This window comes from Onychomys torridus, chromosome 9, assembly GCF_903995425.1.
Source record: "Onychomys torridus chromosome 9, mOncTor1.1, whole genome shotgun sequence".
NCBI classification, from domain to species: domain Eukaryota; kingdom Metazoa; phylum Chordata; class Mammalia; order Rodentia; family Cricetidae; genus Onychomys; species Onychomys torridus.
In genome coordinates this window covers 31,044,242-31,070,826 of record NC_050451.1, presented here as the reverse complement: position 1 = coordinate 31,070,826, position 26,585 = coordinate 31,044,242, and the positions used below count along the sequence as shown (strand labels likewise).

At 49.2% G+C, this 26,585-nt stretch overlaps 1 protein-coding gene across 3 annotated transcripts in view; it reads right to left on the bottom strand.

The window, feature by feature from the left end:
• Positions 1-26,585, bottom strand: part of Dlg5 (discs large MAGUK scaffold protein 5) — a 113,517-nt gene that overhangs the window by 10,731 nt on the left and 76,201 nt on the right. For 2 of the 3 annotated variants that reach the window (XM_036198779.1, XM_036198781.1), the window contains 19 exons: positions 25,012-25,144; positions 24,104-24,231; positions 23,250-23,425; positions 22,848-22,951; positions 18,450-18,542; positions 16,132-17,151; positions 15,023-15,146; positions 14,526-14,670; positions 13,147-13,259; positions 12,435-12,524; positions 12,095-12,245; positions 9,862-9,921; positions 9,096-9,258; positions 8,794-8,927; positions 8,067-8,216; positions 7,133-7,316; positions 6,054-6,202; positions 5,167-5,337; positions 3,201-3,394 (listed from right to left, as the gene is read on the bottom strand). In XM_036198779.1, the coding sequence (XP_036054672.1) occupies positions 3,201-3,394; positions 5,167-5,337; positions 6,054-6,202; positions 7,133-7,316; positions 8,067-8,216; positions 8,794-8,927; positions 9,096-9,258; positions 9,862-9,921; positions 12,095-12,245; positions 12,435-12,524; positions 13,147-13,259; positions 14,526-14,670; positions 15,023-15,146; positions 16,132-17,151; positions 18,450-18,542; positions 22,848-22,951; positions 23,250-23,425; positions 24,104-24,231; positions 25,012-25,144 (3,482 nt within the window). The remainder of the gene's footprint in view (positions 1-3,200; positions 3,395-5,166; positions 5,338-6,053; positions 6,203-7,132; positions 7,317-8,066; positions 8,217-8,793; positions 8,928-9,095; positions 9,259-9,861; positions 9,922-12,094; positions 12,246-12,434; positions 12,525-13,146; positions 13,260-14,525; positions 14,671-15,022; positions 15,147-16,131; positions 17,152-18,449; positions 18,543-22,847; positions 22,952-23,249; positions 23,426-24,103; positions 24,232-25,011; positions 25,145-26,585) is intronic. The other variant, XM_036198780.1, reaches the window with a different exon arrangement.

Sequence of the window (26,585 nt, the reverse complement as noted above, 5' to 3'; positions counted from 1 at the left end):
AAGAAAACTACAAGGAAGTTCGAAGTATGAACTTAAATTGCCAGAAAAAGGTCAAGTGCGTGAGGCCTAAGCAAGAGAGAAGGAGTAGAAATCAAAACATCACGTATTAGAGATTTTCCAAAGGAGACACCACTGGAAATCAGGACGTTTCTTCAATGGCAGAAGGGTCGTTGCAGGAAAACAATCATCCAGAAGGCATATGTTTCTAATAACAGTTTCAAAATTAGTGGTGAGGCCGGAGAGATGGCTCAACCACTAAGAGCACTGGCTATTCTTCTAGAGGAGTGGGTTCGGTTCCCAGCACCCTCGTGGTGGCTCACAACTGTCTGTAACTCTAGTCCCAGGGAATCTGACACCCTCTTCTGGTCTCTGTAGGCACACCCATGATGCACATACATACATGCAGGTAAAGCACTCATACATATTAAAAATAAATATTTAAATTAAAAAAAAAATAAGCAGTGCAGAAATCTCAAGGAACTGACACAGACACACCCACCAGCCCCTCACTGAACACACAAGCTTAGCACCTGGGGAGGGGGAAGGGGGCTGTCTGAGAGCATGGCCAAAAGCGGGCAGGGGGAGGGCAAGACACACAGGAGAAACCTCACCATAACTCCACAGCAACTTAACTGTTAATAGTTAAGTTGTAGGATAAGTAAGCATTTCAGGCTTTAGGGGTTAAAAAGGCAACATTGTCACCAAAAGACCTACATTTTCACATACACATTTACATGCATGCAATCTCACACTAAACTGAGAGCGGACAAGAGCTTCCCACTGGCTGTGGTCTATCCAGCCTGCCTGACGGTGACAGAACATTTCACTGTGCTTTAATTTTTTCTTTGTTTTCTTGAGATAGGGTCTCACTGTGTAGCCCTGGCTGGCCTGGTTATATATATTTTTTATGTAGACCAGGGTATCTCAAAGAGCTCTGCCTCTGCCTCCCAAGTGCTGAGATTAAGGGTATACACTAGCACGCCTGGCAAGATCTTCCTTCATCTTCAAGATGAGAAGGAAGGGAAGAAGGAGAGAGGAAAGGGGGAACTGTAGTTAGAGTTTTCCTGCATGGCCCACAGTCAGGACAAATCTCTCTCACCCGCCAGGCCCATAGACCCTCAGACCCAACCAAGTAAACACACAGAATCTTACATTGTTTACAAACTGTATGACCGTGGCAGGCTTCTTGTTATCTACTTCTTCTATCTTAAATTAACCCATTTCTGTGAGTCTATACTTTGCCACATGGCTTGTGGCTTATCAGTGTCTTTACACGTTGCTTCTCATGGCAGCGGCTCGCAGTGTCTCTCCGCCCCAGCCTTCCACCTCCCAGAATTCTCTCTCTTGTCCCGCCTATACTTCCTGCCTAGCCACTGGCCAAACAGCATTTTATTTATACAGAGCAATATCCACAGCACTTCCCCTTTTCTTTTTTTTTTTTTTTAAAAGGAAGGTTTTAACTTTCACATAGTAAAATTACATATAACAAAACAATTATCAAACAAGAATTACAGTTACAATATTAAAGAAGATATCCTATTTATCTTATATTTGTGAGTCTAAGGTTTTATATCTAACTTATCTTTTATCATAATTGAGGAAATTATAACTATCTAATCTTCAACCATATCAAAGACCTCAGAAGGATATAATATTAACTGAGAACCAGGAGAAGGATGCAACCAACGATGCTGAGAAACATTAGGTGACTGTCCAGGCTGCTAGCTGTCTCTGTCTACTCTTGCAAGACTCCCAAAAGTTGCTTGCGTCCTTCTCCCATTTCTCAGGTATTATTATATTCCTTCTCAGGTCTTTGATGAGGTTGGAGATTAGCAGTTATAGTTACAACTTAGTATATATACATATATAATATCTTAGATAGAATGTATTAAGTATTAGACTCAGATTCTTTAGGATAGGTCACCTTTTGGAATGATCTTTGTAACATGCCACCTACCCATGCCCTAGACTTCCCTGGATTATACTATGTGTTTTTTGCTTGATATTGTTTGCATTTATTGTAATTCCAACTTATCTAGGTCATTATCCCTCATTACTCCTGGACAATATTTGATAACTATCTCTTTGCATGTAGTCTTGTATTAGGTTAGAACTTTCTTATTTAGACAAAAGGGGGAGATGTAGTGGATAGTCATCCCAGCATTGGCCTGGAAGTTCCAACCCCCATTGAGGCTTCGGTAATGGTCACGCCAACAAGGCAGGGCGGAGGAGGAAGCAGAAGACCAAGGATTGGGAGGAGGTCGCTCTCTTGGTTCTGGGACGCTGGACGCAGGAGGTAGACTAAGCAGAGTTCTCCAGAGAACACCGCTGGACTGCGCCATACCTTTGCCAGACCCTGCAACCTATCCCTTCATTTGTAAGTTACCCCACAAAATAAACCTCCCTTTTAACTACGTGGAGTGGCCTTAATAATTTCACCAATAGGGAACCATCAGTCCCACATTCTACTGCCCGGTCACCCCACACCATCTGCCCAGGACAATGAATACATACACAGCCCCAGGAACCACTCTGATGACAAGGACCTCTTGCCACTCAGGATCAACAGCCTCCTTCTACAAGGGCCATCTTCCAGGAGCCTATCCGACAGTCCCAGTCCTCAACTCAAGCCTGACTCAGCATTCTCTTGGGAAGGCTCTTGTCAAAATTACCAATGAACATGTGAAGGAAGCAAGAAAGGCAGAACAGGGACCAACACGAGCCAGATGTGCTGTGTGCAGCAGAAACGACGTCCACTGACCCAGGGCCTCTCACTGAACTTGGAACTTCACATATCAGCTAGAATGGCTGGCCATGAGCCACCTCCATCTTTCTTCATTCTCAGTACGAGGGTCACAGACACACCACATGGGGCTTTTTCTACGTGGATCTGAACTCAGGGCCTCAAACTTGCACAGCAAGCAGGTTCGCACACTGAGTCACCTCCCCAGCCCCCCAAAAGCCCCGACATTCTCCTTCCTGAAACAGGGTTGAAGGTACAAGGTGAAAGTGGCCAAGAGGAGACCTTGAGGGTTAAAGGCACATACTGAAGCTGAAAGACTCTCAGAACCATGCTGCCTGCCTGAAGATCCAATCCACTTCCAGACAAGTACACAAAAAGCAAGGAATCTCTGGGAATCCCCATGGTGAAGCTCCCCACTCCCACGCCTGGAGCCTGCTGGAATGAGCCCAGCACTTGCCTTCAAAGAGTGGAATGGAGTCATTGGAAAAGGTGTCCAGGGTGAGCAGGTCCTTGCCATCTTTGGACCCACTGCGTTTGTGTTTATGTTTCCTCCGGAAGAAGGACCGCCGTGCAGCTGCCGACAGCGTCTTTGCTGTGTTGTCATCTTTGACCTCAGACATGCTGAGCCTCCTTGAGAACTCCTGGTCCATCCTGCAGTCACAGAGAATGACCATGCCGGGAGTGCATGGGAAGGGAGGAAGCTAGGTTCCCCCAGCAACCCCCTAACTACTGGCCTTTCCCATGCTCTAGGACTCTCAGGCATCACCACAGTAACAAGAAGTTTAGGGTCCAGCTTCAGAGCAAGTCAATTCCCACCACAACACCGAGCTCAAGGCAGCTGGTGCCCAGTAACACTGGTAGCTGTGCTGCCTGCCATGGAAGATATGGACACTAACAGTTTGGATGACTGTGAACCATGTCATGTATTTGCATCAAACGTCTAAAGGGAAACCTACAGATTTTGAGTTTAGATGAGTGGCTTGGGGCTGGAGGCGTAAGTGACAGAGTGTGCTGGGATTTGGTTATGGGTCCACATACTGCTGGAGACTGAATCCCCACTAAGTCAGAGGTGTCTTTAAGAGACTGAATTAGACATCTACCCTAACAATTGGAGATTGGTTAGGTATCTGCCCTCAGAAGGGATCAATGAAGTCCTCTCAGGACCCCAGTTACTTCCTCCAATGGTTGTTTATTAAAAAAGAACAAATCTGGCCGGAGTCCTCCTTGACTCTTGTGGAGGTCTGAATGAGAATGGTCCCCAGGGGCTCATAGATCTGAATGGTTGGTCATCAGGGACTGGCACTACTTGAGAGGGATTAAGAGGTGTGGCCTTATTGGAGGAAGTGTGTCACTAGGGGTGGGATTTAGGGGTTCAAAAGGCAAAGCCAGTCCCAGAGTCTTTCTTTTCCTAATGCCTGCAGATCCAGATGTTGAACTGTCCGTTACTTCTCTAGCACCATGTCTGCCTGTGTGCCACCATGCTCCCTGCTGTGACAACAGACTAAACCTTTGAAACTGTAAGCAAGCCCCCAGTTAAATGTTTTCCTTTGTAAGAGTTGCTGTGGTCATGGTATCTCTTCACAGCAATAGAACACTAAGACACTTCCTAGCTTGCCACAGGATCTCTTCCTTCTGCTTCCTGACCATACTGTGAAGTGGCCCAAGAGATCTTCATCAGATGCTGAACAGATTGAAGTCACCTGACTTCCCACTTCAGCCTCCAGAACTGAGAGATAAAAAAACCCCAAAAACAAAAAACAAAAAAAAACCTCACAAAACCAAAAACAACCTCTTTTTCTTGTGAATTTCTCAGCCTCAAGTATTTTGTTACAGCAAAAGAAAACAGACATAGGGTAATAGCTAAGGTTTCTTTCAGAGGTGATGAACATGCTTTAAAATTAACTCTGAAGGAGCTGGGAATGTGGTCCAGTTGGTAAAGTGCTTGCTTAGCATGCTCAAGGCCCTGTGTTCAATCCCTAGCACACAAACTGGGTGTGGTGGCACATGCCTATTATTTGAGCATGAAAGAGATGGAGGCAGGAGAATCAGTTCAAGGCCATCTTGGCTAGACAGGAAATTTGAGGTCAGCCTGGGCTATATGAGACCCTATCTCAATAAATCAGTAAATAAAATAATGATGGAAATGGTTGCACACATCTATGAATGTACATGCCCCCGAATCATTGGGATGACTCATCTGGTAAGGGAATTACATTGTCATGACTCTCTATCCTGACTCACCATGGTGCTTCTATGCATTGGCTCATCTAGGAGCAGCTTTCTGGACAGTGATCTGGGCCACATGCACAGTGCTGAAGCTTCGTTCCCAAAGGAGTCAGTTCCCCCAGGCCAGTGTCACTCTGGGAGGTCCTATACCAACTGGTGGCCCCTGTGGTCCCTGCCTGGAGATGGAGAAGACTTACACATATTTGCTGGGAATCTGCCCACGCTGGATCTTCTGGGCATTCTCATCCAGCTGCCAAGCCATCCAGGACCCAAACATGCCCTGGGGCAATGTGTCATCCACATACAGGATGTCGTCTTTCTTAAAGCTCAGTTCAGGCTCCACCTCTGCCAGACGGTCATACAGGGCCCTGGACCATGGAACAGATATGACACAGGTTGAGAGGGTCACAACACACACCCATCTCTTGAGGCAGCTGTCTGTGCTGTCTCCAGACACCACGGAAAAGGATTTCGGGGCATCCTGAAGAGGCCCCGTTCACACACTTTACAGAGCAGGATGGAGATATCACCTTTCCTTCCCTAACACTAAGGGCTCATCCCCACTGAAGAAAGATTTCTTGCACTCCATCCTTTCAAATGGACATTTTCTATCCGCCTGTCTGGGAAACCCAAGCTGCTGCTTCCTGCAGACTGGCACCTCCCGAAGATGAAAACATATCACTTCCCACCTGCAGAATGGGAAGTGTTACTCATGTGTGTTTTCATCTACTCTGGTCCCAGGTCGTGGAGGACATGATAGGAGTCCTGAACCACTTATGGAAGATGGTGATGCCATCCCCACATCCTGATTCCCACAGGACTTACAGACACCATGCATACTGCAGAGGGCTCTGTGGGACTCAGGAGAGGCCACAGGAGGTACACAAACCACAGAGTAAGGAACTCCAGATCTTAAAATCCCAGTCTTGACCCCTCCACCCACTAAAAAAAGGGGCATCTCACATGGGCAAAAGCAATGCCAATGATGCCTGAGCCCTCAGGGCAAATAGTCTAGGGAATCCATTTGCCCTATGAACTTTCCACAGAGAGCCCGTCCCCTGGCCCTAACCCTTCCTGCTGGCACCTGATGTAGAAGCTGTCACCAGGCAGGCCCTTGATTCTGTTGAAATCCTCATGGCGGTGCTGCACCTTCAGGCGGATATGATCCTTAGGTTTCAGCATCTCCACATAGACATCCTCCACCGTCCTGCTGCGCACATCCAGGTTGCCATACTGACCAGGGAAAGAGTACCAAGGTCAGAAAGACAGTGGCAGGGTTAGCTCGGGTACTCCCAAGGTCCCGGGACGGGCCTGGTCTGAGACTCTGCCTGCCTCCCCTCTACCGACCTTGGTATCCCCAGTGCCTATGCTCTACATGATTTCCTGGCCACTTGATCCAATGGAACTTCCTAGCAATGAAGAGCTCTACGTTCTGCTTATGAAACCATGTCTTTACCATTATACGGGCTAATTATATGTCAGCTTGACAGAGGCTAGAGTCATCTGGGAGGTGGGAACCTCAAAGAAGAAAACGCCTCCATGAGGCAATTTCTGAGCTGTAGGCAAGCCTGTAGAGCATTTTCTTAATTAGTGATTGATGGGGGAGTGCCCAGCCCTTTGAGGGTGGGGCCCTCCCTGGGCTGCTGGTCCTGGATTCTATAAGAAAGCAGATTGAGCATGCCAGTAAGCAGTACTCCTCTGTGCATCAGCTCCTGCACCCAGGTTCCTGGCCTGTTCTACCCTGACTCCCCTCAGTAATACAGTGTTACCTGTATTACTGAGCCGAAATAAACTCTTTTCTCCCAAAGTTGCTTTGGTCATGGTGTTTCATCACAGCAATAGTAACCCTATCTCCTGCACAGGGTGGGAGACCCAGAGAGTGAGAGGGAAAGAGAGCCAACTCAGTCAGCTCAGAGACCTATGGCTCATGAGACTGGGCACCTCCTTCTGGCTGTTCAGGATCAGAGCCCAGGTTAAGCCCTTGGGTTGCCGCAGTGACCCGCCACATTGCCCAGGGTCCTGATAGTATCCCTCATTTACAAGATGAATAACCCACCTTGACAAGCTGCTGGGTGAAGTGAAATCCCATCTCCTGTGTCATGTAGGAGGACACAAGCTAATACCACATGAACATGACCTGGCACCCACAGTGGCAGAACTCACCTCAAGGATGAGGTCCCCTGGCACGAGGCCATCGGGACCCTTGGCAGGACTGTCATCTTCTACCTCAGCCACAAACACCCCATGCAGGTTCCCACCACACAAGTGCACCCCCAGGTCCAACTGGGATTTCTTGATGAAAACAATGCGGGGTTCAGGGGTCTTCTTGCTGGTATCTCCCACAATCCTTTGAGAAGGAAAATGAAGTCCTTACCATGTGCAAGGAGTCAGGCATAAGGGAAGAGAGCCATGGTCTGCATCCCTGCCTGCTTGCTTCCCAGGGAAGGGGGGGGTGGAGGGGGGTGTAAGAGGGGAGGGAGGAGAGGAGGAGAGGAGGAAGGGGAGGCTGGGGTCAAGATGTAAAATAAATAAATTAATGGAAAAAAAAAAACCCAAAACTGATGAGTCATGAGTGAGGAAGCCAGAGGCCCATGGAGACCACCCCTGGTGACAATTTGCCTGCAGGTGAGTTCCAGTGGGTGTGATCCCCAGGCAGAGCTGCCTCAATCTGCATGACACTGGGACTTTTATGGAGACTTGGCAATTGTAGGCTAGGCTAGCACAAAGCTCCCATAACACTTTCTCTTCCTGACCTGTTCCCTTCCCTCGTTTCTCTTAAGGACCCAGTCTGCTGGCAGGAGAAGTTCAGACCTGGCTGACAACACTCCCTGCCACAGAGCTCACACACAGCTGCCAGGGCCCTGGCCGAACCTCCACACTGCCGCTGCTGCCCAGAGACCCAGGGCCTTCCCCGCTGATAAAAGGTGAGAGGTCTGAAGACCCAACAGGAGAAGTAAAGACAGAAAATGGAGAGCAATGCAAGCGAGGAGAGCGGGGAGAAAGAAAAGAGGAGAGGGGTCAAAAGAGAGATCTGAGGCAGGCTCTGGCCCACTGGAGCAGTTGGGCAAACGGAGACCCACAACATGCCTATGCTGACCTGGAGCTGGGGGTGCTTTGCTTGGCTGGGGGCGTGCCAGGGCCTTCATCCTGTTCCATCAGTGGGTCAATGACAGAGGGATGATCTGGGGTTACTGCACTGCTGCCCTGGAGAGTACAGTGGGGGTTGGCAGCAGGGTCCAGGTGGGAGCTGGAGGCAGAAAACAGAAAACAGAAGGAATACGATATATCCAAGCCGCCAGAGCCACCACAGCTGCAGTGGCAACGGGCTCAGACTGTGAACAGGAAACCCAGCTTCACACATGGAACGACAGACACATGAGGAGTCTGGACTTTGCCATCTGTCTCCAATCAGGGATCCTCTCCAAAGGTGTCCAGTCCAAAAGACATGCAAAGGCACTTTCCCTTCTCGTCTTCTCTGCTGAGCAATGTGTGGTGGCTCTACAGGACATGTAGCCCCTCCTGCCATCTACCCGGGGGCGGCAGCTCAGGAGCAGGTACAGGCAGACAGATGTCCAGTGCGTGCTCACACACAGAGTCAACCACTGAGTATGAATCCTGTGCCGGGGCTGAGATGTTGGTTACTGCAGCTACCCCACCCTTGTCTGTACTCTTTAGGAAGAGACATCTTTTCTCTGGGAACCCCGTGCCCAAAATTCAAGGTTTTTCATCTTCCCTTACTAGAAGGATCTCAAAAACTTGGAACTGGCACCAGGTAAACAATCCCCTCTCTCCCCGCCCCAGCCGAGGCAGCCCTGGAAGCTCACCTGGAGTGGGAGTGGCTGTTGAGCTGGTGAATGTGTGGGTTGTACTGGGCCAGGATGGTGATGGTGTCACACTGCTGTCCGATGATTAGCCGGGCCTGTTGCTCGGTGGCACTCCTCAGGTTTATCCCATTGAACTGGGAAGATGCCCAGAGTGGACTCAGTGATTGGACAATGACTGAGGTAGTGAACGTGAACTTGGGAACACTGCTTTGAAGGGCAAGACAGACTAGAGAAGGAAGGAAGGAAGGAAGGAAGGAAGGAAGGAAGGAAGGAAGGAAGGAAGGGCCACCACTTCCTCTTACCTCAAGTAACTGGTCCCCATACTCAAGGCCGGCTTGGTGGGCGATGCTCCCTATGGTCACCTTGGAGACATAGATACCACCCTTCTCTCCACTCACAATGGAGATTCCCAGAGGCTCTGAACCCTTCTGCACCTTCACGTGGCGTGGCTCCTCCAGATAAGGCCTGGAGAAAGAGCCAAAGGTTTCAGGGACTTAGACCCAAGGGGACAGAATGGGGAGGTGGAGATCAGGCATGCAAGTCAGGAGTGTGAAGGAAGGCCCAGAGCTCAGGTATACTGATAATGATGGGAAATGGCAATCAACTCTGGACAAAGGAATACATTCCTGAAATTTCATGCAATACAAGCACAGCACATCCAAACAAACATGGAAAAGACAGAGAATGGTTCATGTGAACTATAGCTATGGGAAACACACACACACACACACACACACACACACACACACACACACACACACACTTTTATTTGATGAAAAGATCATCTCAGGACATGCACTATGCTTATCCCATGGAGGGGATTCTGAAGACATCCACTGGCAAAAAGAGATGGCTCTGTAATTATAGTCTCCCTCCCCTCCAAAAAGATATATGACTAGTGAGTTCTTATATTTATGGTCCCTAGGGTGGAAATGAAGCAGCTATAAGCCATGAGAAGAGGGCTGGGGGACTGATGGAGCAAGGGTATGCCCATGCATTTACTGGCCAGGGAGCTGTCCCCCATATCCAAGGGCATGAAAGGATGTGAGAGCCTCATGTCAGGCCAACCTCAGACTCCTCAGCGAGGAGGACCTGGGCCTAATGGCCACGGGCAGCCTCAGAAGGGATCTGTGGTGGAAGAGATACATTGATGGGCAAGAGTTAGGAGAGAAGGGACATCAGAGAAGGACCACACACTCGCACATTAGACCCAGGGCTCCGCCAAGCCCTCCCCCAGAGGCAGCTTCACCAGCCCAGGGCCCCTCGGTCTCAGTCAAAGGCTGAGGAAGGGAATTACCCTTCCTCATGGGTCTCCTCTGAAGCCCATGGGAAGTTCCTGGTCATGACCAGCCTGAGCAAAAAGAATATTCACAAGCTCAGAAGACCTCAGCCTGGGCCCCCACAGCTGTGTCTTGGAATAGCAGAGGGTAAAATGCCTGTCTCCTCCCACCCTCCCAATTTTAAAAAAGATTTTATACTTGCATTTATTCATTCGTGTGTATGTCTGTGCACATACACATGTGCATGCCGTGGTGCACGTGTGGGGTGGGGGTGGTTATCTCCTTCCACCACGTAGGTCCTGGAGATCAAACTCAGGTCACCAGGCCCGGAAGCAAGTGCCTTTATCTGCTGAGCCATCTCACTGTCCCATGAAATTCTTCTTAAACTGTCTGATACCCACCGCCCAGTGGATTCACTTCCCAAACAGCTCCTCCACAAGTCTTCCCTTAACCTTCTAGCTTCTGCATACAATCAATTCCACCACTGAACATGTATTAGAGTGTCAGGTAGTGTAGAGTCCCAAGGTCCCTTGCGGACAACCATCTGAAGACCATCCTCGTAGCTCAGCCTAAGAAGATGGACAATGAACAAGGGAGGGGGCAGGCCTAGTTTCCATTCGAATTTCCTTCTCACCCAGTGACGGACCTTTTCCTCTGTCCACATTAACATAGTGTGTTCAGCTCAAGACAAAAGTGGGTGACCATGTCTAACAATATCACATAAAAGCCAAGAAGCTGGGGAGATAACTCCCCAGTTAATAGTGTGTATTGTTCTTTTAGGATCTGAGGTCAGTTGTCAGCACCCATACTGGGCCACTCACAACCACCTATAACTCCAGTGCCATGGGATCTGATACCCCCTTCTGACCTCCAAGGGCACCCGCACTCATTCTCTCTCTCTCTCTCTCTCTCTCTCTCTCTCTCTCTCTCTCTCTCTCTCACACACACACACACACACACACACACACACACACACACACACACACCCAGGAAACTTCCAAATGACCCTCTGAATCAGGGTTTCCTGATTTCCATTTCCCCAGTTTTCTCTCATGACTATATGAAAGGGAACTCCGGGTTCTGGATAGGAGACTCCCTTTAATTGGGAAGGTGTTGCTCAGGCCACATGGGCTAAACTCATCTCTAGCTGGACTGTAAGCCCCAGCAGGGCAGGAATTGCTCACACCTGGCTCTCATCCAAAGCAGGAAGCTGATAGGGTGTGTGACTCACGTGACAATGTGGATACACTTCATTTGCAGAAGCCAGAGCTAGAGCTGAGCAAAGCCACCCCTCCACGTTCCCATCTATGTCACCCAGAAACAACCCCTGAACACTGCCCTAGGTCCTGTAGCTGATGCCCTGCGACAGGGTCCTGGGCTTAGATACATTTGCTCTCCTGGGCTCTCAGGTTAATAATACTCACTGGGTTTCTTTTCTTACAAGTTCAGATTTTCAAATCAAATAGGATCTAATTTATTTATTTAGGTTTCTTGAGGCAGGGCCTCACTATGTAGCCGTGGCTGTCTCACAGAGATCTGCCTATGTGCATTTCATTTCTCAAAAGGGGGAAAAAAAAAACAATTTAGGGTAGAGCAAAAGAACCAAGAAATGCAGAGAACTATACTCAGGACCAAAGATTAAGGGATAAGAATGAGTCCTGGTTCTAGATGGATCAAGCCAGTCACTGAGTTTGCATCCACAGAACTCAGGTGATTTGGACACAGTCTACTCTTGTCGGAACACTCATGCAGCTGACTTATAACAGTGCATAAATGAGTCTGGCAAGCAGGAAGCAGCACCTCAATATCCTTGTCACCACCAGGCCTTCTCTAGCATCCTGCTTGGTCACTGCTGGGGGACAGCCCACCTTGCTCTACCCCTGCCATGCATATCTGACCTGCTCGGTCTCCAGCTCCAATTGTTTCTACAGTCTGCATCATGCACTCTGGACCGCCCCATCCCCAGAGCAGATGTGAAGTCCCCTGGGTTGGCCCAGCCACAGGAGCTCATTAACACTCACCTGTCCTTTCTCCGCTCCCCATGGGAAGTGGGGTTGACAGCAATTCTGGGCAATGTGGAGGCTGAGGTCTGAGGCTGGTTACAGGAGGACAGGGTATCAACGTTCAGCGGGGACCGGGGAGGAGTGCTGCATTCAGAATGTGACAATGAACCTGCCGGAAGAGAAGGTGGCATGACTCATCTGCCACCCGGATGTGACCTGGGCCTGAATGACAGCGTCCACACTGCCTCCTGTCCCCACAGCGACAGATGAGGGCTAGGCTCGTTAACCTTCCTCAACCCACTGGGATAATGAGAGGAACCCAAGGGAGCGGGCACAGGAGCGAATGCCCAGTTCTTACCTCTGTCAGAGCCCATGACAGACCGGGGATATCTTGGTGTTAATGGGATCTTAATCCGCTCTGCCTTGAACTGCAGGTTACTGGAAGACCCTGTTGTCCCAAGAGGAGACACAGCGTCAGGCCTTGTGACTAGACAGCCCTCAGTCCTCACCACTTCTCAGCAGTCAATCCAGTAACACAGAAAGCCTGTTAGATATTCCTGAGGGAAAAGATCCACGGAGAACTACAGAGAAGCAGACAGTTGGCTCCTCATGCTGGAAGGAACTTAGTAGGCCCAGGATGCTCCAGAACAGGAGCATATGCCTTGTTCAAGCCCCCAAATGCAACAGTAACCTAACTGCTACAGCAGATGCTCCATCTTGTCTCTGAAGCCCTGACAACTCCTCCCAGGGTCTTGTTACCAGGCAACACAACACTCCCCTCAGAGTGACATTTCCCCCAAGTGTGTATCCATATAGCACACCCAAGATGGACTAACTCAGGGTCAGGAAACAAGACTCCAACCGAGAGGTCACCTGAAACAACCATGCAACCATCATGGAGCCTGTGGGCAAGAAGGCAGTGGTTCTGAAAACATAGGTATGCCAGAAGGGTCACGAGGTATCAGCCATTCAGGGCAGGGAGCTGAGCTCAGCTTCTGGAGGGAAAGGAGTCACGTGGGCAGCCTACCCAGAGACCTGGTTGTGAAAATGCAAGCACCAGGGGTAGTTACCAAGACGGGCACTGGAGGGCAGGGAGTTGGAACCCTGGGAGGCTCTCATGTCGGGGTAGTCGCTGCAGGCCCTGGGACTCAGGTCCAGGCTGAGGCGTCCCTGGTGCTGGACACTGTGAGTGAATCAGAGAGGTGAGGGGCCCTGGAGAAGGACTAAGACCAGACATGACCAAAGGGGGAAACACAGTGAGCGGCCTGACCCTAGTCACTTCTCATAGATGGCATCTATGGACCTGTGGGCCATAGAGGGGGCACACAGGGCCAAGACTGGAGTTGGATGGGCAGAGGAAACACGGTTCTACCTTGTGTAGGCCTAGGAAAATGGTATGGGGGGTGGGAGAGGAGGGTGGATGTTCACCGAGGGTCCTGGAGAGAGCGAGTGACATTATGGCTCACTCAGAACAGCATGCCCAGGAAACTGGAGCTAGTGGACAGAACCCAGAGACCACCCACATCCGGCTGGCATGCAGTTAGTCCCAAGCAGGTGGTTTAGGTTGTGTAATGCTGACATCTCTTCCCTGCTTAAAACTCCCTAGTGCTCTCCCCTGTAGTCTCTGGGAGTTTGTGTCCTAGTCTGGGCCTCCCACTGATGCACTGGCCCATGCTGAGCTCCCCCATGCACCCAGACACCCAGCCCTCAGACCCCGGCAGCCCTCCTTCCAGAGGCTCCTCCCCAAATTTTGTATGGTTACTGTTGTTTTCTTCCTTTCAGATTGAGGGAAACCCAGGGCCTTATGTGTGTAGGAAAGTGCTCTGTCACTGAGCTACATCCCAGCCCCTACAGCGGGTCTTTATCGTTCCTCTAGTCACGACAGCTGCCTGTGTGCCACAATACCTTCTGTGACCACTCAGTTTCCTAGAGCCCTCTTTCCAATCACAGCCCAGTTGTCACCCTGTTTCTCTGACTCAGAGCCACTCAGCATCACATGTTATCACTGTCCTATTCTCAGATGTCTGCACTCCTGCACTGAACACAAAGCCCCATGAATGGAGAGCCTTTCAAGTTTATCACTGTCTGTCCTCAAAACCAGAATAGCCATTGGAACATAGTAGGTGCTCATTAAAAAATGAATGAATAAGGGTGATCCTGACCCCCCTCCCCCCTTAATTTCAGGTTTCTTTTTTAATATATTAAGTGGTATTCTACCTAATCAGAAAAATGTCTCTACTGAAATTTCAGCACTGGCACCAGACCTGCCATCACTATCCTCTGAATACCAGTGAGTTCACACAGCATTCTCTAAGTCGAGCACTGCTCCCTCAGCCCTTTCCCAGCTAGCTAAGAGGAATTTCTGTCTACAGGCCTCTATGCTGCAGTATCTCTCCAAGCAAGAGACTGGACAGCTGGTACACAGCAAAGTTTCACTGCCTTAGCATACCTGGGAGACAAGCCCTGGTGGCTGGCGTCACGGGACACGGGTGGAGAACCACAGGGAACCACCCTGTGGCTGCGCACAGTATAGACGGGGTTCCGAAGGATGGAGCTCACAGTGGTGCTGGGGGTCATACTCCGGGGGACAGTGCCTAGAAATGGGCTGGGTCAGGACAGTGGTTCCAAAACACCTAAACAGCCCTGGGCTGGGCACACCCTCCCGCAAACACCAGGCAGTCTCAGTCTTAGGGAAAAAGGATTCTAGGTAGAGACTTTTAGCTACCAATTTGCCATTTGGTTTTGACTAGTGGCCTTTCCCCAACCACAAGAAAGGACTGATTCATTGTAAAGAGCAAATGACACATCCAGAGATGGGGTCAACAGTCACAGAAAGGGCAGCAATTATGGGTTGAATACATGTGACAATATCCCCTCTTTCCAAAGATTGGACATCCCTGTGAACCCACAATAATGGTGTTCCCAATTCCTGTCCCAGCAGCTTACCCACAGATGGCCGGTTGGGGTAGAGTGGGGGGTTGCCATGACGGCTAGCGTGCCCTGGTGAGTACAGGGACCATTCCTGGACCTCTGGGGAGAGCTCTCCGCTGGCTGGAATACACTCCTGTTCCTGCAGAATCAAAGGTGAGCATGTCTGCTAAGGAAAGTGAATATTTAGTACGTTTGCAAACAACTGACTTCACGCACCAGCTTCTTCCACTCAGGCTAGTGACCATTCACATTACCTGACACCTGGAAGCCAAAGTCAAGCCTGTCTCTGTCTCTATCTACCTACCTATCTATCTACCTATCTATCTACCTAGCTAGCTAGCTAGCTAGCTATCTCTATCTCTCTTTCCTTTCCTTTCCTTTTTTTCCCAAGACAGGGTTACTGGGTTTCTGGGTAGCCTTATCTGTTTTCTAGAACTTGCTCTGCAGACCAGGTTGGCCTTGAACTCGTGGAGATCTGCCTGCTTCTGCCTCCCAAGTGCTGGGATTAAAGGTGTATGCCACCACCACCTGTTTTTGTTGTTGCTGTTAGAATCTGCCTTTCAAAGAAACAGACTGTGGGAGTGGAAGATGAGAACACATGACTGCAACAGGATGCACAGTGAGCAGTGTGCACTGTGCCCCAGGAGTTTCATTTCTCAGCAATCTCCCTCTGCAAACTTCAGCACACACAGCTAGTCTACCCTGTAGCCAATGTCAAGCGCACCACTCATTTCCTCCAACCTTTCTTGGGCAAATATGTCACTTAGCTTTTTTTTTTTAAAGAAGCTCAAAAACTCTTTTTTTTTTTTGGAGCTGAGGACTGAACCCAGGGCCCTGTGCTTGCTAGGCAAGTGCTTTACCACTGAGCTAAATCCCCAACCCCTTCAAAAACTTCTTTAACAAGCAAAGCAAATATTATTCTCAGGTAAGTATTCTCTTGGTGTCATTTCCCACTACCATGCATGTCTCGTGATGCTTTCCCAACAGAGGACTGTTGCTCACTGACATCCACCTGCCACCCTATCCACCAGCAAAGGTACCAGCTCCATACAAGCCTAGGAAACTGTGTCAGGCTACTCTGCAGGCTCCCACCCCAGCTGCTCCAGCCCCACGTGAACCTCTACCTCCAGGCACTGAGCAGGGATCACTACTGGAGAGATCTTGGGCCGAAAACTAGGGGCAGACTTTGGCCTGCGCCGCTTCTGTCCCAGCTCATCCACTTTCTGGGAGGTGAGGTCCTCATCACAGGACTTTTTGGCAGGCAGGTAGGAGGTGTCTCCATCCCCTTCAGTATGGTAGCTGGAGGCGATGCGGACCCTGGCCTTGCGAGTGGGTGAAGCATGCATGGGTTCGTCGGGGTCTATGCCGGGGGGTGGGGCACTTGGAGGGCTGGTGGAAGGTGAGCTGCCCACCAAAGTGGCCTCTGACTCAGAACTGGTCTCCAGCCTGTGTTGGAACTTGATAGAGTCACTTCTCCTGGGAGGCTTCGGGGGTGTCAGAGACCCTACCCTTTTGGAGGGCTGGGGGGAGTGAGCAAGCCCAGGGCCTGGAAGCAGGTAGTCTATTTTGGGAGGCGTCTGTGGGCGCTTGAAAGTATTTGGGTCAAAGATGGACTTCCTTTGCTTGGGCTTCTTGTACACGGAGAGCTTCTCAGGCCCTGAGGTGGAGCCAAGCACAGCCTTGGGCCAGGTCCCACCACTGTTGGAGCCATCGGGCTCTACCTTGTCCAGGGGAGCCTCTACTACCCCACAGGAGCCCACGTCAGTCTCAAAAGACAGCAGTGGCCGCTGGCTCTGCACGTCCACCAGCCCGTAGCCACGTTCAGCAGAGGCATCAGAGCGGAATGAGTTCAGACTACGCTCAGAGGTGCTAGGACAGGCCTGAGGGGAGGCTGGAGACGAGGCTCCAGGGAAAGGTTTGTGCAGAAAAGAACTACTGCCCCCAGGGGCACCCAGCTCCTTCCTGTCCTCCAGCCCATCTGTGTAGAAGATGTCAGTCTGCGTGGAGTTATTGTGCTGTAACAAGTTCCGTTTGTTATGTGCCTGGACCTCTGGGCCATGGGAGCGACAACTCAGCATCTTGTCTGAGTCCTTAATATTTTCGAAGATGTTCTGGCCACTCCACGAGGAGCTCTGGGGGAACACCTGAGCCAGGGATGCAGAGGGGTGAGAAAGAGAAGGTGAGACATCATCGCTTACAACTGACATCAGAAACCATCCCCAGAAAGGAGTGATGGAAAGGAACGGCTACAGCTCCTTGAGAGACAAACACACGGAGGGCAAACACAGATGCATGTACATATTATTGTCTAACAGTGAAGCTTTCTCATGGGCCAAGTATGCAAAACTTACAAAAGCAGTAAAACCCTGTTGACCTTGAGCACCTATCTGCAGCCGCCTGCACACTGTGTAAGAATCATTAAGCATAAAAATAAATTATTCATGGTAACCCAGGCAACGGGAAACTAACCAGGGCTAAGAGGTGAGCTCACAGACACCAGGAAAAGACACAGAAAGGACTGTGTGCAAGTGAGCAAGCCTATGTGAAGCAGCTCCAGCTACGTGAGGGTTCTGAAAGACAGACTTCTGGAGTCAGTAGGAGGATCAGTGGTTCTTAGAGGCTTGAGGAGAAGTGGCAATGACCTAGGACACAGGGGATTTTTAGGGCAGTGACACTACCTGTAGGGTACTTTAATGATGACCACGTATTAGTATACATTTGTCCAAACTCACAGAATACACAGTATCAATAGTGAACCCCCGGTAAGCTATACAGCCATGATGGCTCATCATTTGTACCAAATGGACCACACAAAGGTAAGGTGGCAATACCAGGGGAAACCTAGGCTACAGGGCTCATGTGAGCGGTCACATGAAAACAATCCGCCAGCCCAGATGTTCTGTAGACTTAAAACAGTCCCCCAACATCTATTAATTAATAAAAGTAACTTAGAAAGCATCTCTTAGTGAACTGGCTGGACCCATGTACCTAAATTTCTATTATTAATCTTTTCAACTATGAGGAAAAATTGATATAGAAGTATAATGAGTACCCCCCATAAACCCACTCACCAGATTTAATACTCTTTAGCATCTTTGTCTATGCTGACATTGAAGAACACCAGAAAGTCACACATATCTTGGTATTTCCCCGGCTAAGAACTTCTGAGTGTACCACCACATTCAGCCATTCTCTGAACTCCAAGGCCACTGCCAGGCCTAAGGAAGCTAACCATCTCCAGGGCCATCAGACTGCCCAGAGACTGAAATGTGCCCAACTATTCTCAACAGTACTGTTCTTCAACCTATCAGGCTTCCTATACCTGCATTTCAAATCCATACATTTTCCCCAAAATTCCTGGTGCCCTTTAGAAACAGCTCAGGGGTATGGAGCTGAGACTCTTCTCACCCTCCCAACAGTGGTGGAAGTGCCCAGTGCCCACCTTCAGGAGGGAGAGGGTCAAGGAGTCCTGACAGCTCCGCAGCAGAGATTCACATTCATTCAGAGATTTATTGTCCAGTGCAATACCATTGATCTAGGGCCAAAGAGAGAACTGGTCAGGCCTATTGATGGGCTAGCCTCGGGCTCCCAGGAAGCCAGGTCAGGGGCTAGGCCCACCTGTCAATCCTGGGACTGTTTATATAAGGAGCCAAACTCAGGGGTTAGCAAAGCGAAGAAAGGCCCTACCCAGCAGCACCTGGAGCCAGATAAGGACCTCTGAAGCAAGTGGAATACAATCTTAACATCACCCTGGACCAGAACATGGAGGACCCCAGGGAGACAGTCTGCTGTGTGACAGCAGCCCACTCCTTCATTTGTGGGTGGCCAGGAAATACATCTGCCTATCGGAGGTGGGTGGAGAATGGAAAGGAGACCATGGCCATGAGAAGCCTTTGTGAGTAGTAAGTACCACATGGAATGAAGCACTGCCATCGTCAAAGAAGAATCAACACCCTCTCCTGGAATCTGTCCTCATCCCTTGCAGACATGGTCAAACCTTCTCAAAAAGGGCATATGAATGTCTACGACGTGGTGCACCTGACCCACGGGGAAACACTTGGCAATGACAAGAACTAGTGGGACAAAGAACACTGGGAAGCTCTCATGGGATCATGTTGAGTGAAGCCCTTGAAGGAGTCACATACTATACGTTGTCATTCATACAAGTACAACTCCACTGCTAGGTAGGAGACTGTGTGTGTAGGGAGGGCAGAGGGGGAGATCTAGAAAGAGAGGACAGACAGGAAGCATGTATGATGAAGCAATGGTTCTCTATGTGACTACAATGTTTACACAAAGCTACTTGTGATAACACCACCAGAACTATGCACACACCACCCCAGTGTCACTCTGCTGCCTTTAGGTGGGAGATGGAGGATGGGGGGGTGCATCAGGCCTCCCGCACTATCTTTACACTTCTTTTGATTCTACAATTCTTTCAGAGTCAAAAGTTTAAAAAGGGGGTAACTGGGGAGAGCACTCAGCTGGTGAAGTCCTTGCCATGCATCCTTGAGTTTGACTCCTAGAACCCACGTAGAAAGCTTGGTAGGCAACACATCCTGGTCATATGGGTGCTAGGGAAGCTGATACAGGCGGGTCTCTGGAATTCTCTGCCCAACAACCCAGTCTATTTGGAAAAAGCAGGCCAGTGAGAGATTCCATCTCAAAGGACAGGTAAAGGGGGATTAAAGGCCCGGGGAAAATTAGAAGGAGATAGGGGAGAGGTGAGTTAACCAGAACCTCTTACGGAAATCCATTACTCTCTGAGCTAATTTATAGATTTGTGAGTCTGAACAGAGGTACCATGTATGGGTGGACAAAACAAGTGGTGGAACCGTGGCATGAAGGTTATGGGGATAATCAAATGCTTTCTACTGAATTGGAGGTCTGCGCCCGAGGAGAGACTTCATGCCTCATATTGTAACCCTGGTCAAATCCCACAGCTCTGGAGTCTGTTGTCTTGCTAAATGGCCATGTTGTTAAACTACCTTCTATCCATCGATTTGTGGGGCTTCCAACCTTAGCCAGAGAAGCCTCTTTCTGCCATGGCCATTGGTTAATGCACTGACTCATAACTAACCAAAGTGTGGAGCTAGTGACTGATGAGTGCTCGGTCCTAAACTGAGCATCTGTATCAACTGTCCAAGGCGCAGAGAACATAGAAAAGAGGGGACAGGAAGGATGGGGAGAAGTTCTGTGAAGAGCTGTCTTCTGAACATGACATGGCAGTTGCAGTAAAGGTTGAGAGTTGGCAGGGGAATTAGGAGGGGATCAAGATACATTGTATACAAGTGTGCAACTGTCAAAGAATAAATAAGATTTTTTTTTTTAAGTCTCATACAACACATAGCCATGCAAATGCTCAATTGTGCCAGGACAGTACTACCTTATTACAGCACAGTTCAGTGTGGCATCACAGTGCTACTCTGGGCCCACAAAATACTACATGGTACCCCTCATACCACTCTTCTGCTGTGCTTCCAATGGTTCACAGTGTTGTCACAGATCCACCGAAGCATCACATTGTTCCAGTGGCATCACAATGCTCCGTGCTGCTGTCACAACCTATGACACTGCAGCTCTGCTGTGATATCAGACTGCTCCATCCTGCCATCACAATGCTCTACTGTGTTTTCACAGTACTCTACTACACTACCACAATGCTATACAGCACTGCTCGGTTGTGTTATCAAAATGGTGCATTGTCCTATCACAAGGATCAGTTGTGTCAAGACATGACAAATTTCTTATGACATCACAGTGCTCCACTGTGACATCACAGTGTTCATTGTGCCCTCGCAATGCTGCACATGATATTATTTAAAACAACTAAAAAACAAAAAAAGATGGGTGTTTGTTGAGGAACAGCTCTCAAGGGTGACCTCTGGTCTCCACATGCACTGGAACACATGCATACACATATTTGCACATACTACATACATGTACCCATATGAACACACACACACACATACACACACACACACACACACACACACACACACACACACACACGCTACCACCTCCACACACAAAAGCGAAAAAGAAAGTATCTACAGGATGTAATTATATTGGGATAGGCAACTAATGTGTTTTCCTTGTACTTTGTCTCCAATTTTAAGACATTTGCATGTGACCGTGCTGTTTTTAAGCTCTCAAATCTCACAGCGATTGGCTCTTTCCATCAGGCACTCGTGAGGGTGACAAGACTCATGACTCTTATGGAACATAGGCCACAGCAGCATAGGTATTCATACAGTGCCTATGCACTCTGACTCAGGGAATCCCACCCAGGAATGTATTCCACAGCACTCTCTGGAAGACCCCATGAGGGGGTTACTGGCAGCCACTTAGCACTGCTTGTAAATGCAAAGATGCCCACACTGGCCAGGTTTGTAGCATTAACTGTTACCCCTGAGGAGCCACATGGGGGATGAAGTGTAGAGAGCTTACCTAGCACACCTGACATTCTATACCCTAGGTTCCATCCCCAACATCCTTGATTGATTAATTAATTCAGAAGGAACCATGGGCAGATCAAAAGACATTAATCTCTCTCAGACATGCAGTCAAAAAGAAATGCAAGATGAACAAATTGAGGATATTATAGTTCCAAATGAGCTATAAAACAAAACAAAACCAGAGATCATGCTTGAAACATTTCTGGAAGTAAACATGGTAAATTATTAATCATGGTTTCTGTCAGAATGGGAATTCATAGACAGGTCCAGAACCAGATGACATGCTATCACTACTGCCTTTTGTACAACTGGAATTTCACACATGTGCCATGAAAAGGTACATACATTTTCCACCTCAGTGGGTTGGTCCAAAGACTGACATATACAAACTCTGTTACTCAGCTAATGCCCACATTTCTCACTGAGTGCAGAGATGAAGGGGTCCAGAAGTAGTTGTACTAAGGTGAAGTTCACTGCAGGCCTTCATACAACAGCAGATGGTGATAACAGCTCAGATGGCCGTTGGAAGGAGACAGTTCTAAGTATGCATAGCCAAGCAGCCCAGCCTCATGAGGTAGGTACTGTTAATGAAGACTGACTTGGAAAGCCACCCTTAATGCAGAATGCAAACTGTAGATCCCATTGCCGTGTTTAAACACAAACGCCAGAAGACATACATGAGATCTAGGCTGCAGGCACCTTCCATGCGGGGACAGATCGCCAGGAGTAGATTCAAGAAGGAGAATGACTACATTTTGCTCTATGGGTGTGTGTGTGTGTGTGTGTGTGTGTGTCCATGTATGTGTGTGTGTCCGTGTCCGTGTGTGTATGTGTGTGTGTGTGTCCCCGTGTGTGTGCCCCCGTGTGTGTGTCCGTGTCCATGTGTGTGTGTGTGTGTGTGTGTGTGTGTGTGTGTGTGTTTTAAATCACTTGACCATTTTACAGCAAACAGGTTTTATATTGATAATGGGGGAGGGGTAAGCTAAAAGAATAAGCATACTGTTCAGTTAAAAAAAAGATGTTTAAAACGGACAATGACTCTGAGGCAGGAAGATTGCTTAATCTTCTCTCAGAAAACACACACACACAATTAGAAAAGCAAACCACATAGATACTCATTCTTGGAAGACTGTCTGGAAAACTCACACATTGAGGAATGTATAAGAGATACTCTTGCTATCAGTGTTAGGGAGCAACAGAAATGATTCCCACCTCCCTCCTAGACTGTCTACAGCATTCACTGCTGCAGTATCTCAGCACTTTCTTTAGGAGAAAGCTTTTGGGGTTTTTTGTTGTTTTTTTTTTTAATGTTCACACGGTGCAACACCACATGGTGCAATGTCTGTGTGTAGCAGACAGCTTGCTCTGTTCTGGAGACTCACCGCAACAATCCTGTCTCCCACGGCGAGAGACCCCTCTTTGGCAGCAGGGCTTCCGGGTACCACAGCAGCAGCGTACACTCCATTCTCCAAACTGATGCCACTGTCTGCAAGCCACAGGAAGACACTAGATGACCTGGCCTGGCTGTCCCATCCCAATTCTGCTGACTAAATTTACAAAAGGGACCGAAGAATCCCACTCTGTGACACTCCCACCACAGGGCTCATCATACCCTCTCTGGTGAGTCGGACACTTGGGACCCATAGGACCTCCCACCAGGGGAGCACTTGGGCGGCATTAAGACACCATCAACAGGCATCCCCAAAGACATGATGATCCTGCACACACACACAATCCCTTTCCAGCAGAGAGGATGCCAGCCTTATCGGCAGGCCTACTATTACCTTTCTGTCCACTAAGGTTGATGTGTAGAGGAGTGACGACCTTCCCACCCAGGGACTTCCTCCGCCTCACGACCATGTTGATGGCTCCCTCTCCATTGAGGAGTGCCTTGATGGCCTGCTTCTTGTCCTTGTTGATGAGGTCCACGTCATTAATTCTCAGCAGCCAGTCGTTGACCCTGAGGAGGGACAAGGCCAGGCAGGCACCCACTCAGACCCTGGGGCCTGTAGCTGCCACTCACTACCATGCCCATTTACAAGTTCAGATACCATCGAGCAGGTTCCCTGCATCCACATTCGTGAAGGTTTCTGCCTCCAGGGTATACAGTTGTGAAACTCACAGGTGCTGGCATTAGACAGCTTGGCTTCAACTCCTGACTCTGCCACTTAGTAGCTGTGGAACCTAGCCCTGATGTCTTAAGGGTCCTTATCTGAAGGTGAGACAGTATCTGCACCTGCCTCAAAGAATTCCAAAGACGAATGATTAAATGATACAGTGTGCTCACACCAGTACTTGGCAAGTAGTTAGGGTGGTGTATCACTTTATCGTTGTCACTATTTCATGGAATGAGCAGGCAGTGCCACTTCTGACTCTCATCACATACTACCTGAGCCCTGTGCTACCCAGAGAAGCAAAACCCAGCCCCTGGTACCTGGTGAAAAGCCAGGTTCAGGGGGACCCAAGAGGCAGTTTCCTTCAAGATCATCCCAGTTAAGCCCTAGGGCTTTAGACAGCTCTGTGAGGTCTTGGATAGTAGGACATGCTCACTTCGTTGCCATCTGTCTTCCTTGGGGTGCTTTATGTTGGGAGGGAGGGCCCCTCTTCCCCTCCAGGGGTGGGCCTCCTCAGCTCTTACCTTAAGCGACCGTCAGCGATGCTTCCTTTGTCCACTTTAGTAACAAATATGCCACAGTCCCCAGGGAAACAAGGCTCGTTCACACCTTCTGCCATGTCAAAGCCAAGTGCTTTCAGATCAACATCCTCCTGTAAAAACAGCACCAGCAGGTCTTCACCAAGCAGGGAGGAGAAAAGCCCTGGACCCCAAGCCAGGCACTCAGTCCTTGAGTGGGATGTGTATGAACAGCCAGCTGCACCTGATTCTAGTGACTGCAGATACTCCTGTCAGTGTGGCCCCTGGTCCTCTACTGGGGCCCCTGCTTGCCATGGGATTTGTCAGCACCACCATGAGACACAGGAGTGATGTAACCCGGCTTGGATGGTGTGCTGGTTAGTTTTATGTCAACTTGACATAGACTAGAGTCATTTGAAAGATGGGCACCTCAACTGAGAAAATGCCTCCATAAGGTCAGCCCAGAGGCAAGCCTGTAGGGCATTTTCTTAATTAGTGATTCATGTGGGAGGGCCCAGCCCATTGTGGGTGGGGCTACCCCTGGGCTGCTGATCCTGGGTTACATAGAATGCAGACTGGGCAAGCTATGGATAGCAAGGCAGTAAGCAACACCCCTCCATGGCCTCTGCATCAGCTTCTATCTCCAGGTTCTTGCCCTGTTTTCCTGTTCCTTCGATGATGAACAAAGATGTGGAAGCGCAAAGCAAATCATTCCTCCCCTCCCCAAGGTGCTTTGGCCATAGCATTTCATTACAGCAAAAGCAACCCCAGCCAGGACAGATGGCTACAGGGAAAAGACACATTCTACCCCAGTGGAGGTAGCCATGAAACAAGACCCAACAGAGCCATGCTCTGCTCTCTCAAAGCCATCACACCAAGAAAGTGGACTAGCACAACCACCCAAGGCAGCTCACCGTCTCTCTCTCAAACTCCACAACTTCTGTTTCCCACTCCATGGAGTCTGTGTCGATGGCTGAATCGTGGGAACTGTGGGCCATCAGCTGCCGGAACCGGGCCTCCTTCTCCAGCTGGCACTCCATCTGCTCCCTGTGAACAGAGAGATCTGTGGCCATGGCCTTTTGAAGGGGAAGCCTCTCGCTGACTCAGCTCCAAACTAAGGCAGCCACTCCTGAAAGCGAAGGGGGCCTTCTTCCCCTGGCACTCAGCTTCCTGATAAGCTAGGGTAAAGATTTCTTGAATCATCAGTGGGTTTCCTTAGCAGTGCTTTCTAAACACAGAAAATCCTCCCAAAATTTACCTAGAGGTATAAAGCACTTCAGATCCATGGCCAGCAAGAGGCCCATTACAGTGGCAGAGTGTTTACCCTGCACATACAAGGCTCAGTAGTAGAGCTGTGATGGCTGGTCTTTCTTAAAAACAAATCATGGGTGGCCACAGCAGCCAAAAGCATTGGATCCCCTGGAATTGGAGTTACAGGAGATTGTGAACTGTCTGACAAGGGCCGGGAGCCAAATCAGGTCCCCCACAGAAGCAGTGCATTCTCCTAACCGCTGAACCATCTCCCCAGCCATGGGGTTAGCCTTGACTGTCAACTTGACTGATTGAATTGAGGAATGTCTTGACTAGTAACAACTGTGGATGTGTCTCTGAAGAGTGTCTCTAGAGATGTAATTCTCAACAGTCCTAATACTGCCCCCTTTAATACAATTCCTCATGTTTTGGTGACCTCTAACCATAAAATTATTTTTGTTGCTCTTTCGTAACTGTAATTTTGCTACTGTTATGAATGGTAATATAAATATGTGATATGCAGGATATCTGATATCATGCCCCAAAGGAGTTGTGACCCACAGGTTGAGAACCGCTGCTCTAGAGACAGTAAGATAGTAAGAGCTCTGACTTGATCTAAAGTTAAGTCTTCCTTTGACTCCTAATGTGAGAGCATTATCAGGAGGTGGAGAAAAGTTGGAAGTGGGGACTCTAAGAGGAGGTAGGTCACTCGGAGTATGTCCTTAGGGTCAATCCACACCATGCCTCAGCTCCTCCCGAAGTCCCTTTTCTCTCTGTCTCTTTCCTATTAAGTAAACAGCTGTCCTCCGCCACATGTCCCCCTCACACCATTATGTTTTGCCGCAAAACATGGGGGCAAGCAACCATGGACTAACACCACCAGGACCATGAACCAAAATGAATTCCGCCTCTCTTGTGTGGTTCGTGGCAGGTCTGATGTTGCAGACACAAGAAAGGAACCAATCCAAGACCACTCAGCTAAAATGCAGGAGGAAGAGATTTAGGCTACCTAAGGCCATCGCAGACACGAAATACTAAGTGAGAACTAGTGACATGGCTCAGCGGCTAGACGTGTGTGCGGCATAAGCCTGATGACCCGAGCGAGCCCGGAACCCACATTAACAAGCTGGATATGGTGGCCTGCATCTGTAATCCAGGCACTCCTACAGTGAGTGAGGTAGGAGGGGAGACGGGAAATCACCTGGAAGCTTGCAGGCCAGCCAGCCTTGTGTAGACA